This window comes from Corvus brachyrhynchos, unplaced genomic scaffold (genome assembly GCF_000691975.1).
Source record: "Corvus brachyrhynchos isolate BGI_N302 unplaced genomic scaffold, ASM69197v1 scaffold1, whole genome shotgun sequence".
NCBI classification, from domain to species: Eukaryota; Metazoa; Chordata; class Aves; order Passeriformes; family Corvidae; genus Corvus; species Corvus brachyrhynchos.
The window spans coordinates 4,175,250-4,188,721 of record NW_008237222.1 but is presented as its reverse complement, the minus strand read 5'-3'; the positions used below and the strand labels follow the sequence as shown (position 1 = coordinate 4,188,721).

The following is a 13,472-nucleotide window of genomic DNA, read 5'->3' as shown; positions in this document are numbered from 1 at the left end:
GGAAGCAAACAGGGAATTTTAATCACTGTATCTCGATACAGGGATTTCTTGGATTGCCCATAAAATTGTAGCACTGTCTTCTGCTTGAAGTTAGAAGACATGAACACATTCATATTGAAGGATTTTTATTTGCAACCCGTTTTGGATCCTTTGTGGAACAGTCTAAGTACAGTGTGGCTGCTTCTTCACAAGGAATGCCCAAAAGTCCCTGAAGACCTTGTGTCTTAGGTTACAATGTAAGATGTAACCAAAAGTATGTATTCTATCACCAGCTCTTAAAACCAGGTGGTTGTGAGATGCTCCACCCAGGGGGAGGAACCAAGCATTCCTACCTGGATATAATCTGAGGTGTGGAACACCACAATGAGCCCTCACCTACTGGGTTTCCAGAGGACAAGAGCTACATGACCACCACTGGACCTTCAGAGGAAGACCAGACCCTTCTACAGGATCACTGCTTCTACAGAACCGTATCTACCACTTCAAAGAGGGCTTCAGCCACCCCTTCATGGGACTGCTGCCACCACCCTGCCCAGCAGGGTGTCAGGTCATATCCTGACTCTGTCAGGTTAAGCCAGTATTTCTGTATTATTGCCTTGTTATATATACTAGTAAAGAACTGTTATTCCTATTTCTCATATAATTGCCTGAAAGCCCCTTAATTTCAAAATTATAGTAATTTGGAGGGAAGGGGGTTACATTTTCCATTCCAAGGGAGGCTCCTGCCTTCCTTAGCAGACACCTGTCTTTTAAACCTTGTGAAGGTAAGGTATTGAACTGGACTAGGCAGGATTCAGCAGCTGGTGGCCACTTCCATCTATGTGTCATGAGCAAGTCTCAACCTCTCGTGCACAGGAATTACCTTGGTGACGGACGGAAGTGCCGGCAGCCAGAGCCTCTGGCTCGGTGCTCGTGGAAATCCGACGGCTCTGCGCAGGTAGCGGTCGTGGATCTCACAGGAGCGCAGTACAGACAGAGCACAGGCAATGGCATAGCCACCCCAGTTAGAGACCCCTGCAAAAGTGACACTGAAACCAGACTGCAAAAATTGGCTGCTTAGTGTCCAGAGTGTGTCAGAGACACCTGCGTTAGGAACAGAGAAATCTGAGCCCAAGAACAATACGGACCATCCAGTTCACAAGTTGGTCCTTGCTGAACACCTCTCTCTCACTGTGAATTTTATTTCATGCTGGTGTATAAGAGAATTTTAACTGTAACATTCAACTTCAGTTGAATATTAAGAATGTACATTTGTCCTTGAGTGATTATTGAAAGAACTTATCTCTTTGTAAAGGAGCAATATGACTAATTTATGCCTGATACGAGCACACTCACAGAAGTTTATCAATTATACTGAAAATTTGTATGTGCACAGACATTTTAATTCCCACACAGATCACTTCTGCAGTCTTCCTTATGGATTTTTGTTATTGAGTAACCTGGTCTAGTGAAAGGTTTCCTGCCCATGGCAGGAGGAGTAGGAACTGGATGATCTTCAAGGTTCATTCAAACCCAAGCCATTTTTGGATGGATTCTATGGTTCTGTGATTTTATACAATGTGTGATTTTTCAAGAATACTCAGGATTTGCCCTATTTCCAATTAAATACACTTTGTTCATTGAACATTCTCAATTTTCAGTCAGTTCTTCTGAAGCAACAGGTCCTTAACTCTTCAGAAAACGTACATAATACTGAGATAGATTCGTTTGCCAGGGAAAAGACAAATGTTTCCTTGTCAGTTCTATTCTCAAACACCAGCTACTCTCCCACCCCACCAAAAATCCCTTACCAGCTACAACAGTAAAATCAGCTTCAACATCACAAGCTATAACATCTCCATTTTTTATGTGCTTCTTTACAGCATCTTTTACTTTGCCCATTCCTAATTCATTTCCTCCATCTCCAACACCTTTATAAAAGAGAAGAAGACAAAATGAGTATGAACACAGCATATAAATGACAATCCCTCTAGAAGGCATCCAGTGTCTTCCCCACAGTTGCTGTGACAGTTCACAGCTCCATATGAGATGGTTTATCCTTTTTCATCCACACTGCCTAAAAACAGAAGACTGTGAATGAAATAGCTGAAAGCATCATCTATTACATGCCAGCCTCTAGGTTTATACAAGCAATGTACACTGTACATTGTGTGCATACAAAAGAGATCAAAACTATCAAGTGGTTGTGAACTGCAGACAGAATTAAGACAATAAACTTTGCTTATGGAAGGTCTTACATGAGTGTTCTATGTACTGCATTATCACAAGTACATCAAGACAGAGAAGATAGAAAATTAAACCAAAATAAACCTGAGAAATTAGCTGGCAATTCTATAATACAGCAAGCATAGAAAACTTTGGCTTGTTACAAGCTTTAATCAAAAAAAACCAGAATAGAAATAGTAACTATTGCAGAAAGACAAGCAAAAATATACATAAGGATTTGGGCAGAAGTAGGCCTGACTGCACTGCCCATCTGTTTGATACAGATCACTAATGTGCCACAGTACCCAAAGAGCCCAGCCCTGTGTACTATTACTGTTTTCATTTTCCATAGTCATTTACCAAAACGACAACTAGTCTTTATTTTTTAAAGTGCTCTTATGTACTGGATGTGGGGCATTGATTTTTGTTGCACAAATAGAAATACTGTGTATTTGTCTTAGTGATTTTAGTGAAAGTAGTGGGATCTGTGTAATTTCAGAAAAATTCTGGGCAACCCTATATTTAGGACATAAAGTTGTCAGATGTCATTTAGAGACCTGGAGATGAAGGTAACATATAAACTAGCAGTTTACATAAAAGCTGGATAGCACCTCTAATCTCTCATCAATATATTAAAAACATACTAAAAAATTTCATCTATTTAGTTGGAAACTAAAATTTCTCTTTCATCTGTTAGTCTGAATGGCATTGTCTTCAATTTGAAGATTTTACAGAAAAATCCTAGACAATGTCTGTGAAACAGAACAGTGAAGAGCTCCAAGTCCTTGCTGCAATGTATCAGATTTGAATTTGAAATATGACTGTGCTCTAATGCATAGCATGTGTTACAGGAGAGAAATTACAATATTTATAATTTACACTTCAGCCCTGAAAACTGGTAAATTTAACACTTTTAGTTACTGCATAAATATCTCATGTGTCTGTAGCAAATTTCTTCTTTAAGTGAAATGGAAAGTTATTTCTCAGCAGCAATTTTTTATTTGATTCCTTAAGTCTATCCAGTCAAGTGGGGCATAACTGAGTGACACATAGCTTACGTAAAAGAATTTGCCATTGAACAGCTACTTTTTTTTATCTTTAATAATCTGCTCACATTTATTTCACCATTGGGAGTTAATGGTGCTTTCAAAAATCTGTTCATTGGTGGTACTTTTCAAACAGGTATTGATTCAATCCTGGTGCTTCTATCCTCATATATAAATACAGAAGTTCTGCTTTGTAAGAATCTGATTTTTCTTATACTCAAAATTAAAATTTTTGCTCCTAATATTCTTTAAAAAGGCTAAGATGAATTTCTTGTCCCATGAAGATAACCAACAGTTTCTTTAACTGAAAGATATCCACTGCTCAGGGCTTTTTCTATCAGTCCTGCTTTGCTTTTCTTGTCTTTGTGGGAGTCCTGTCACCAGGATGGCAGCACAATTAGGAGATCTACTGCTGTGGATGTATCCCATTTGTGTGACACTGGGAGGAAAAGAACACCCCACTGAAAAAGTCTCCTGTCCCCTCTGTTTTCTTCTTCCTCCACACATTGCCAGAGATCTGTTTTACTGTAGATCTCCAGAGTGAAATTCACCTGTGCAAACACAGCCATCCACACATGAGCCAGTCAGTTACACTGCTTTTAAAGTCAGCAGAAAGAAACACTCCCTTCACACATTCAGTTCATCTCACCCCAAGGCAGACATCTCAAATATAGATGTCTGAAAATAGGCAAGATAAATCCTCTTCTAAAGGCCCAATTGCTTTCCAGGCAAAGGAAAAATAGTTCTGCTGGATCTTCCATGCACGTTCCCACTGACTACATTGTTTTCTGAAACTACATTCATGAAATATGCAGGAGATGCCAGTCTTCTGTGCTAAAAATCTTTATGAAAGGGAAATGTGTGACCCCATTTTTTCATGCAGTACTTTGGAAAGCTTTTAATCAGCTCCTACATAAATAGCATATAGCTATGTCAATTGTATGACAGCTGAAAAAAGTCATATGTGGTTCCAGTACATCTCTTAATCTTTCATTTCAGTCTTATGTGGAAAATTAGTCCCTTCCAAACTCAGCCTTTCATGTTTTCTTACTCTGTGAATTCCTCAAGGCTGCTCCTTACTCCCTGAGTTTTTAGGATGTCAGTACCCATACAATTGTAAGCATTGCTCATGCTTTGTCTGTGGTCAAACTACAGGATCAGATTTTTTTAAAAACACAGATCTTGTTTTAAATGGAACTTGACAGCAATTAATCAGCATGTAACAAATGCTCTAACATTTCCCCTCTCCACCTACTGACACAGTGGTTCTTGCCATGGAGCATACTATATAAAGAACTTCTGTAGGCTGAAAACTTGATCTTTCTAGTATTCTAGCCCGTAAGGCTATTCGAGGACTCCACCCTAATGATGTACAATGTTTGCATTTATATGCATCATATGCCTCCAAATTCCTACTGACCATATAGAAAGTTGAAGATAGCCCCACCAGAAAAAAATTGATCCTCATCAGTAGCAATACACTGCTATCAGTAATGGGACAAGACACAAAGGCCACAGCCCAGTGGCTAAGTTAAACTAAGCTTTGCAGAAACGCATTGAAAAACCCAACAGCCAACCCAAGAAATTGCTGCCCAATTACAAAAAACAGATACAAAAAATTAGTGTGATAAGCAAAACAAGAAATGTTAACTAGGTAACAGACAGTGCAAGAAACAATTACAGTTTTTTTCTATAGATACTCAATTAGTTCCCCAGAGCAGAATACCCACATACACAAATGCCGTGGGAGATGAGAGCAGATTCCTTCATTGTCCTTTGAAGCCTCCGACTTGTTAAACTATTTTCTATGCAGATATCTCTTTAGAGAAAGTTCACAGCACTGAGACATAGTGAATCTGAATAACTGCTTTTCTTCTTTTTCACAAGCCTGTGGTATTTTTTATTAATTGCAATTTGTAGAATATTTGAATATTCAGAGAATGTTTGAAACAAACTACATTCTGCTGAATAGATTCAAATTCTCAGCTGGCAGAACATTCCTAACTCCAGCAAATGAATAATATACCTTGAGCTGCTGAGGGAGATATTTGAAGAGATTAGGGTATTTTTACTAAAGGAATCAGGTTGTGATGTTATGTAAGTAGCTGGAGAGATCAAGTTCTTGTATCAACAACCTAAAATCAGGGACAAGAGTTGAAACTAACAGCAGCAGATAAAGCTCTGAGGCATTTTGCCAGACATCTTTACAAAACAGAGCTTCTCCTATACTTAATCAGTCGATCTTTGTCCTCTGTTGAGATTGCCAAGACAGTGCCATCTAGAGTACTTCCTTTTGAATGTTGGAAGGTACTTCTTATGAATAGGAAAAAAACTGAATTAAATCTAAATACAAAGTATTGCAAATTTTACAATAATAAAAAAAATCAGTGAAGTCCTCTGCTGCACAGCTTTTAAATGATATCAATACAGTGAAATCAGACCATGAATTAACTCTGCAGAAGCTCTCTAAATTCTGTGGAAACATTTGAAAAACAACAAAACTGAGAAGCCAAAGTTCCCATACTTTTGGTAACACTTAGAAGCAAGTCCACAGCACTATAAGAAGAGAAAAAGCTAAATTAGCAGACATGTTCTGATGTGGCAGTCTGGCCTGGGTACTTATTTCCAATTTAATTTTAATATTTATAGGGATTATATATCTCCAAACCTCTCATTTGGGCCACACATGGTAGCAGGAAGCATTTGATTGTACAAGAATGTTGTACAATGGTCTATGGCATATTTTTTCAAAACCAGATACGAATAAGTTTTCAAGAAAAAAAGGTTTATTGCCTAAAGAGAGGAGCAGCATGCTGACAAAAGCATTCTCATTAGAGGGACTAGCAAAGGGCAATGTTGTTTTGGTGGGAAGGACAAGGCATTCCTTTAAGGATTCTTACTGTACACACATATTTTGTTAGAGAAGGCACTATTAGAATAGATGCAAGTATGTAATTCCTGCTTAAAGGGATGTACTGCTAAAGACAATATAAACAAAGATTCTATCCAGATTGCTGATTTAACTTAGGTGTAACAATCATAAACCCAATACTTTAATAAGGAATGTTACCATCCAATAACCATTTACTTTCTATGCTGCCTTTAACACATAAAATACAGAATGGATTCACTATTAAAAACTCCACTTAGAGTGTATGTACATACACTTATGTACAGGTAATACACCTGGCCTTGCTTTTTTTCCCTTAAATAACTTCGAAATCAACTTTTTTTTTTTTTGACTGTGAGAATCCTATAATAGAAACTTGCCATTTTTCTCCAGCAATGGTCTCTTCAAATTCAACCAACAAATGGCTGTAGCCTGAAAGCAGCTACTCAGCACCTGCCTCCTGCTCCCCTTCACTACCACTAAGAGGTCCTGTTTTGTGCTTCTCTTGCTTCTGAGAAGTCACACAAACTCACACTTACCTGTTGTTGTGACCCCTGGAATGGTTTGTGCAGCTAAAAATAGTTCATCTATGGGATCCACAAGATGTTTAATGTTAACTTTCCTGGCATTGTAATAATTGCCATCAGCAGCCATCCCAGCACGCTCTATTGCTATCAGGTGATCAAATCTGGTTAGAGGTGAATGAAAAAACAGAGGGGAAAAGTCAAAGCTGTGATTTTCACATGAAAAATTCTTCTGTTGGCTGCTTGTGCTTGGTTCTACTTCTTGACCATTTGGGATTCAAGGTAAAACTTGGATACTGTTTTGTTATTTCTGAATGTAGTTCTCTGTGGGTTTTTTTTTCAAAGGTTAGCTCAGTTTTTTTTTTAATAGCTTTAGTGCAGCTCCCCCAAACCACATTTGCTATCAAGAAATGGAGAAGTTCATGCAATCCTCCTAGCCAGCAATCGTTTGGGTCAGCCATCTGGCCTGCCTCTGTTCCACATTAAAGCAGGTGGTATCTTGTAAAATATTAATACACTTGCACTCTGCGAGTGTATTCAAAGAAAACAAAAAAGTGGAAAACTAATGATCATCTAAATCCGTGTTAGTGCAAATATATTTTCTGCTTAAAGTACATTGCTTGACAAATATTCAACTGTTTCTAGTTAGGCAATGTGTGGGTTTGGGTCTTTAGATTTGGGGGATTTATTTTTTAAGTGTATGGCTATTTTGTTGGTTATGAAAGCAGGCAGATGTGCTGCGGCTCTCCTACATTTTAAGTAGAACTTTAGTACTCAGTTCTGCCACTGTATGTTAGAATTAAGTTATTTTGCTTCTGTTTCTCCAATTTTACTGTCAAGAGATTACTAATTCTGCTGAATTACTTAATGTTCTTGTGGGTGGGTATCTACAGTGATTCTAGAGACCTTCAGCAGGTTAGTTGTCTACCTAAAAAATTACTTCAGCTTTTTGGGACTAAGGGACCAATTTAAATAGAATCTGCCTGTACTTTTATTAAGCATAGCTATAAAAGACATTTTCAAAACAATACACAAAAAATGAAAACAGTATCATGCATACTATTACAGTACACACTAACCTGTGGAAAGAAATGGGAATTGAATAAGCTAATGAAGCAAATACCAGGGTGAAAGACCTTTTTATTAAAGAATACAAACTGAAGGCAACTACATTAAAATACTTTATGAGGAAAGATGAATAAAAATGAGTAATGTATGCCTACTTCAAGGAAATTTAAGTTGCCTGCTAAGTCATGAAATGAGCAAACAGCTACTTAGCAAATTCTCCAGTGCATTAACCCTAATCACACCACTACAAACACACAAGACTATTAAGTCAGGTCATATTCCCCAGTTGTCATACTAGAGCTAAAGCTCTAGAAAATGAACACACTCCACAGCTCTTTTCTTAGCTCTTTCACTGATTTTGATATAATACTTTTTGATCTTCTCACTGATTTAAAAATTGGTAAAATAATATATAGTGTGTGTAGATATATTTCCAGAATAACAGCTGAAAAACTTCTAGCAGTTTTTTGAAGGAAAAGAGCTATTGATATATGAAGAATTGTTTCCTTTTTGTACCCCAGAAGTGCATAATTGCAGAATAATGTGTAATTCTGTACTCTGTGTGTGGTCCAATAACAGTGTTTGGGTTCGAAGTTTGTTCTGCTCATTCCAAGTCTTAAGGATTTACTTGTAGCCATTGTGCCTTCTCAGACCATGGTCCTTATTTTTATTATAGTTTTGCACAGTAGAGGTGTGACCCATTCTCAGAAACGGAATACGTACCTAGGTCTTCCAGGATTCCCATTCTCACACAAAAACATTAAAGCTGAATCAGCATTTTGCCTTTGATAACTCAGTAGAGGGATGGGTTTCTTCAGGATTCCTAAAGGAAAGCAAAATTAAATTCAGATACTAAATACTTTTCCTTTTGTTTGATGTGTGTTTGAGTGAATTTAAAAAAAAAAGAAAGCAAAATTGCTAGAACAGTAAGAATTAAAATCAAGAACTTTATACAATTCTTGATGAGCTCCCTGTATTTTTATTTTAATTTAAACTTGTTTCAATGTAAATGCTATTAAACAGGACCTTGAGGTAGAAAACAGGTCTACAAGAATAAGAGCAGACATCCAGAATTTATCCCAAGCAACTCATCCAGAATCAGTACCCAGATATGTACACATTAACTTGATGCCAGCTAGGTTTAACAAAATGTCATCGTAGCAATGCTGAGCAGAGCTTAGAGGATGAATTCTGATTCATTCTCTGGGGAAAAAAACTCCTGTACTAAGTGACAGATTAAAACTGAAGCAAACCTTGGCTCAAATTAGAAAGATAAAAACTGAAAAAAACCGTGTCTCTTACCTAGTTGAACAGCTTCTTCCATAATCTTTTTATTCAGATCCATGGCTCGCTGATCTGTAACTATGGCAACCTGCTTCTCCAAGGCCTGCAGCATGGCTGCGATGGCAAGGGCTCCCGGGGGGCCGTCGTTCTCCTCGGGCGGCTCGTGGGCGCAGTGGGTGGGAAATCCCGTGGTTATCAGCACGGAGCCAGCGTGGGACAGCGCCAGGCAGGCCCGCAGCAGCTCACCCCGGCGCCGCAGGTGCAGCACGCCCCGCTCTCCTAGACAAGTGGTTTTAAAGAGAGCGGTACACTTCTGGGTATCACTCTCCTAGACAAGTTCCCTCTGGGTGAAAGTACATACTTCAGTGACATAAAATGGGTTTAAAAAAAAAGAGAGGAAAAACTTCTGGTCAAGGCAGGAATTGGGGTAATTTCCTCAGGAAACCTAAGAAGATGTAGGATATGAGTAATGAAGATAATGGGCTGTTCTTCCAGGTTAAGAATGTCCAATTCTGAAAATTATTATAACTAGCATTTCTAGGTATGAGTGCAAATAGCTTTTTCTGAGAGCTTATTGCATATTGTTTCCTTTCCTTTAGCCCTCTGCTTTCCTTTGACAGTCTTGCTAGACCAGGTTTAGCTACTGAAGCTAGACTGCAACTCAAGCATCCCACACCTTAGTTATAATGCAGACTTCAGATGTGTAAGCTGCTCCTTTGTCTCTATTTAACTCCATCCACTTCAGGAAGAGCTAATTCCCAAATAAATGTCACTTAATGAAATGATTAACCTCAGAAGTGAGGCTTCAGAGACATTGTAAGTTACCTGGGGACTTTTTAAACTCAATGAATACAGTGGTATCCAGGTGACTACTAGAAGTTCTTGTAACACTTCATGTAGTAGAGAACCATGTTATCAGACCTTGAGAAACAGGTGAATATTAACAGAAGTCTCTTCTCATGGGTCAGTCCCTAAATAGGCAACACTGTTTTCTGTGCATGGCTTTCATTGCTCAAACACTTCCTATCCCATGTCCCTTCCCTGTCACTTGGAAAAAAGTTCACAGCTCAGTTCTTTCGATTTGCTAGCACTCAAGAAAACCATGAATACCAGCATGATGGGCTCATAGAGATAAGTCTTCACTGTTGTTTTCCAATCTCCTCACATCTTCATCCTTCTCGCTCCCCTCATCCCCACATTTTCCTCTTTTTGTCCTCAGTTTCCCCTTTGGCATTTATCCCTCTGTTCCTCCTAAATAACACACAGGCAATACACAGATAATGGATAGATAAAAAAGTTCAGAACAAAACTTAGCATAAGCAGAATATAAGTCTCTGAGAAGAGGGGTATACTGACTGAGACAAAGTACTGTACTCTCCTTTAGCAATAAAATGAGCTAACTCTTAAGTTAGGTCCCGTATTTCTGCAGAGCGTGGCACTGTGCCAAGCCAACTCCAGAGAGTGGGAAAGGAGAGGCCTTGTGAGCAAAAATAAACAGACCCAAATGTATGCACACAGCCCAAACCCGGAGCTTGGGAGTGCTGGGCGTAAGCTGTTTTCCACTACTGCCTACAGAGGATTTCAGAAAATTTATGGCACACTGAGCTCAGACTTTACAGTAGCCAGAGGGGACTAACTCAGTGTGTATTTTAGGAATGGTTGCACTACTCAGTTTGCCTTTGCTTCCCTCTCTTCCTTGTACACACAGGCAGCCCTACCTACACAACCAGCCACTACCTTCTGTGGTGACATGGTCACTGATAGATATGTCAGCAGAAATTAAGATAATTCCACCCATCAGAGAGCAGTGTTTGAAAAACACATGCAACTACTAGAATTTTCTAGTAAGAGCACAGTAGTCATGAATATATGTAAAGAAATGTGCTATTTACTCTACAGTGAACACCCATGTAGCTGTTACCAGCAAGCTGAGGTACCCTGTACTTTACATACCAATTTCAGTTTTATTCTGTAACAGTTCTTATTCCCTGGGGACTCTCCAGTCTGCTGTAAACATCAGTGCTCCTGTGATGTTTGAGAGCATATAGTCATCAAGATCAGATGAATGGTTTTGGCCAGACTCTGATATTAACTACACTAACAGAAAATATAAGACCTAGTTATATAAACTCACTGCATTCCACAAAGAATTCGTAAAACCACCTTTAGATTCTTACTGTGTTCTTGAATTTTGAATATGTAAAAAGGCAGGTTAGGTGGTATCTACCCCACAACGAATGCATTAAAGGGAGACAGTTTTTGTTTATACCTGGATCTATTCCAATTAGAGTCTCCAGAGTCTTTATCTTCTGTGCTGCTTCTGCTGACACAATACTGAAATGCAGAGGATCTTGAGAGATGCAGTGGACCTGTGGGACTCCTCCTAAGGATCTGACATTGTCATTCTTCAGGTCGGTAATGAACATGCAGCCAGGAGAGTGAGTAAAAGCTAATGGAGCACCTAAAATGAATGAAAAAACTTCAGTTAAATGTTATTATTGCAACATAATGAATTATCAGGATGATAAAATTTTGAAAAGCTACTTCATATAACAACAGAGTCCCTGCCTGATGACACTTATAAAAATAGGTTATATTTTAAATTTACACTGCAGTAATTAATACACTTTGAGAAAGAAATATATGCCTGTACATCTGAAAATGTTTTCACTTTTAAAAAGCTCACATGGGTAGTTGAGTTTTTTCCACAATGTTCTCTTTGGTCTAAACTTGAGGCAACCTAAGAACAGAACTCTGGTGCCCTCCCAAAAGGTCTGTCATGATGGCGTTTATCTTCCCAAGTCACCATTACATGTGACAGGGCCCTGCTGCCCTGGAGATGGCTGAACACCTGCCTGCCCATGGGAAGCAGTGAATTAATTCCCTGTTTTGCTCTCTTTGAATGCATGGCTTTTGCTTTCCCTAGGAAACTGTCTTTATCTCAACCCATGCATTTTCCAGCTTTTACCCTTCCAATTTTCTCCCCTAAACCACAACCACTGTAAAGTGGCAAAGAGTCATGACAAAAGGGGACCAGTAAGCCTTAGCAAAGGAAATACGAGTAGCCTCTAAAACCCCGGAGAAAAATAAGCTACTTTATACCTGACAGCATAGTAGCTCCCTAAGCTGAAAATATTTCCTGTCTTTATACTGATTCCAGAAGTCTGGATCTAGGTAATACTTGATTTGGCAAAATTGGTACATTGTTAGGCAAATCTCAACTGGTATACTTAAACAAGCAAATCTTCACTTGATTGGGAGGGTGAAAATAAAGATATTTCTTTACTAAGTATATATGTGCTTGGTTTGAGCTGGATCTGTTGGGACTCTATGGCTAGCAATTTAAAGCACCTGGGGAACATGGTTGTTAAGGTTTACTAGACCTCATTGAACCCTGTGAGCAGACAATTTTTTGTGACAAGCTAGCAGATTCATGTAAAGTATGGGTACTGACGGTATGGCAGACTTTTAACTACCTAGCTGAGAAAGTAGCACAGCAAAATAAAAACTGTCAAAAATTTCCTGGAAGGCACTAATGACAACTGGTTATAATATAGAAAATGGAGAAATAAACATGAGTGAAAGTCAGTTCCAGGCAAGGGCAGGATAGACAGTCACTTTGGGCAACAGATTGGAGAGGCATTTGCAATTTTTTTCTCTCTTTTCCTTACAACAAGGATGCATGAGGAAGATAAATAGGTTTGCTGAAGAATACAGGAAAGAGCAGGATTTTCAGCACGGATTTGGGACTGGAGAAAAGAGATTGTATGTAAGAAAGAAAAAGAAGTCTCTTCTCTTAAAGCTGAACATATTTAGAGCAGGTGTTGAGAGAAGTTCAGACAAACATCTGTAAGAAACCATGAAGATCCTGCAAGGAGAGAAGGACAAAGCAGATGGCCTCCCAAGGCTCTCCCAATTATACTGCCTACGATTGTTAAGCTTCTTTTTCAGTAAGAATGAAAATACAGTATTTCATTCCACTCTAGTGACTTAGAGAAGTATATAATACTGTTACTATGGTTTTGTTGCATTTTCTTGCTCTTTGTGCTCATGCCTCCATAAATCACTGCACACAGTGCAGAAACACTCTGTGCAGAGGAGAAAGTTTCATTTATGTAAAGTGTGTCACATTTACTTAATTTTGGAAAAAACTAAAAGCTCAACATTCTCCATGAGATACTTAAGAACTCTTTTCCATGTCAATCAATTTGCTAGCTCTTGACAACATTTTGGAATGATTTTTGGCTTCTCTTTATTTTTTTCTCTTTTTTTTTTCTTTTTCCTTTGCTATTGCTTTAATGTAGTACAAAATACTATTTCAAAAGAAAGAAGCTTAAAAATGAATGCCTTTAAACCTCTTGTTTTTTACAATGCTTAAAAAGATGTTTTGATGTTGCCAGAGCTGTAGATTTAAACCTTTAAAATACTCACTCAAAAGTGGTGAAATTTCAGCAG

At 38.5% G+C, this 13,472-nt stretch overlaps 1 protein-coding gene across 14 annotated transcripts in view; it reads right to left on the bottom strand.

Moving 5' to 3' along the window:
* CUNH14orf159 (chromosome unknown C14orf159 homolog) overlaps positions 1-13,472 on the bottom strand; it is a 41,361-nt gene that overhangs the window by 5,156 nt on the left and 22,733 nt on the right. For all 14 annotated transcript variants that reach the window (XR_001860217.1, XM_017729007.1, XM_017729002.1 and 11 more), the window contains 6 exons: positions 11,287-11,478; positions 9,036-9,296; positions 8,457-8,556; positions 6,681-6,829; positions 1,791-1,910; positions 863-1,014 (listed from right to left, as the gene is read on the bottom strand). Coding sequence is in view for 13 of the 14 variants with exons in the window: in XM_017729007.1 (XP_017584496.1) it covers positions 863-1,014; positions 1,791-1,910; positions 6,681-6,829; positions 8,457-8,556; positions 9,036-9,296; positions 11,287-11,478 (974 nt within the window). In the remaining variant the exon portion in view is untranslated. The remainder of the gene's footprint in view (positions 1-862; positions 1,015-1,790; positions 1,911-6,680; positions 6,830-8,456; positions 8,557-9,035; positions 9,297-11,286; positions 11,479-13,472) is intronic.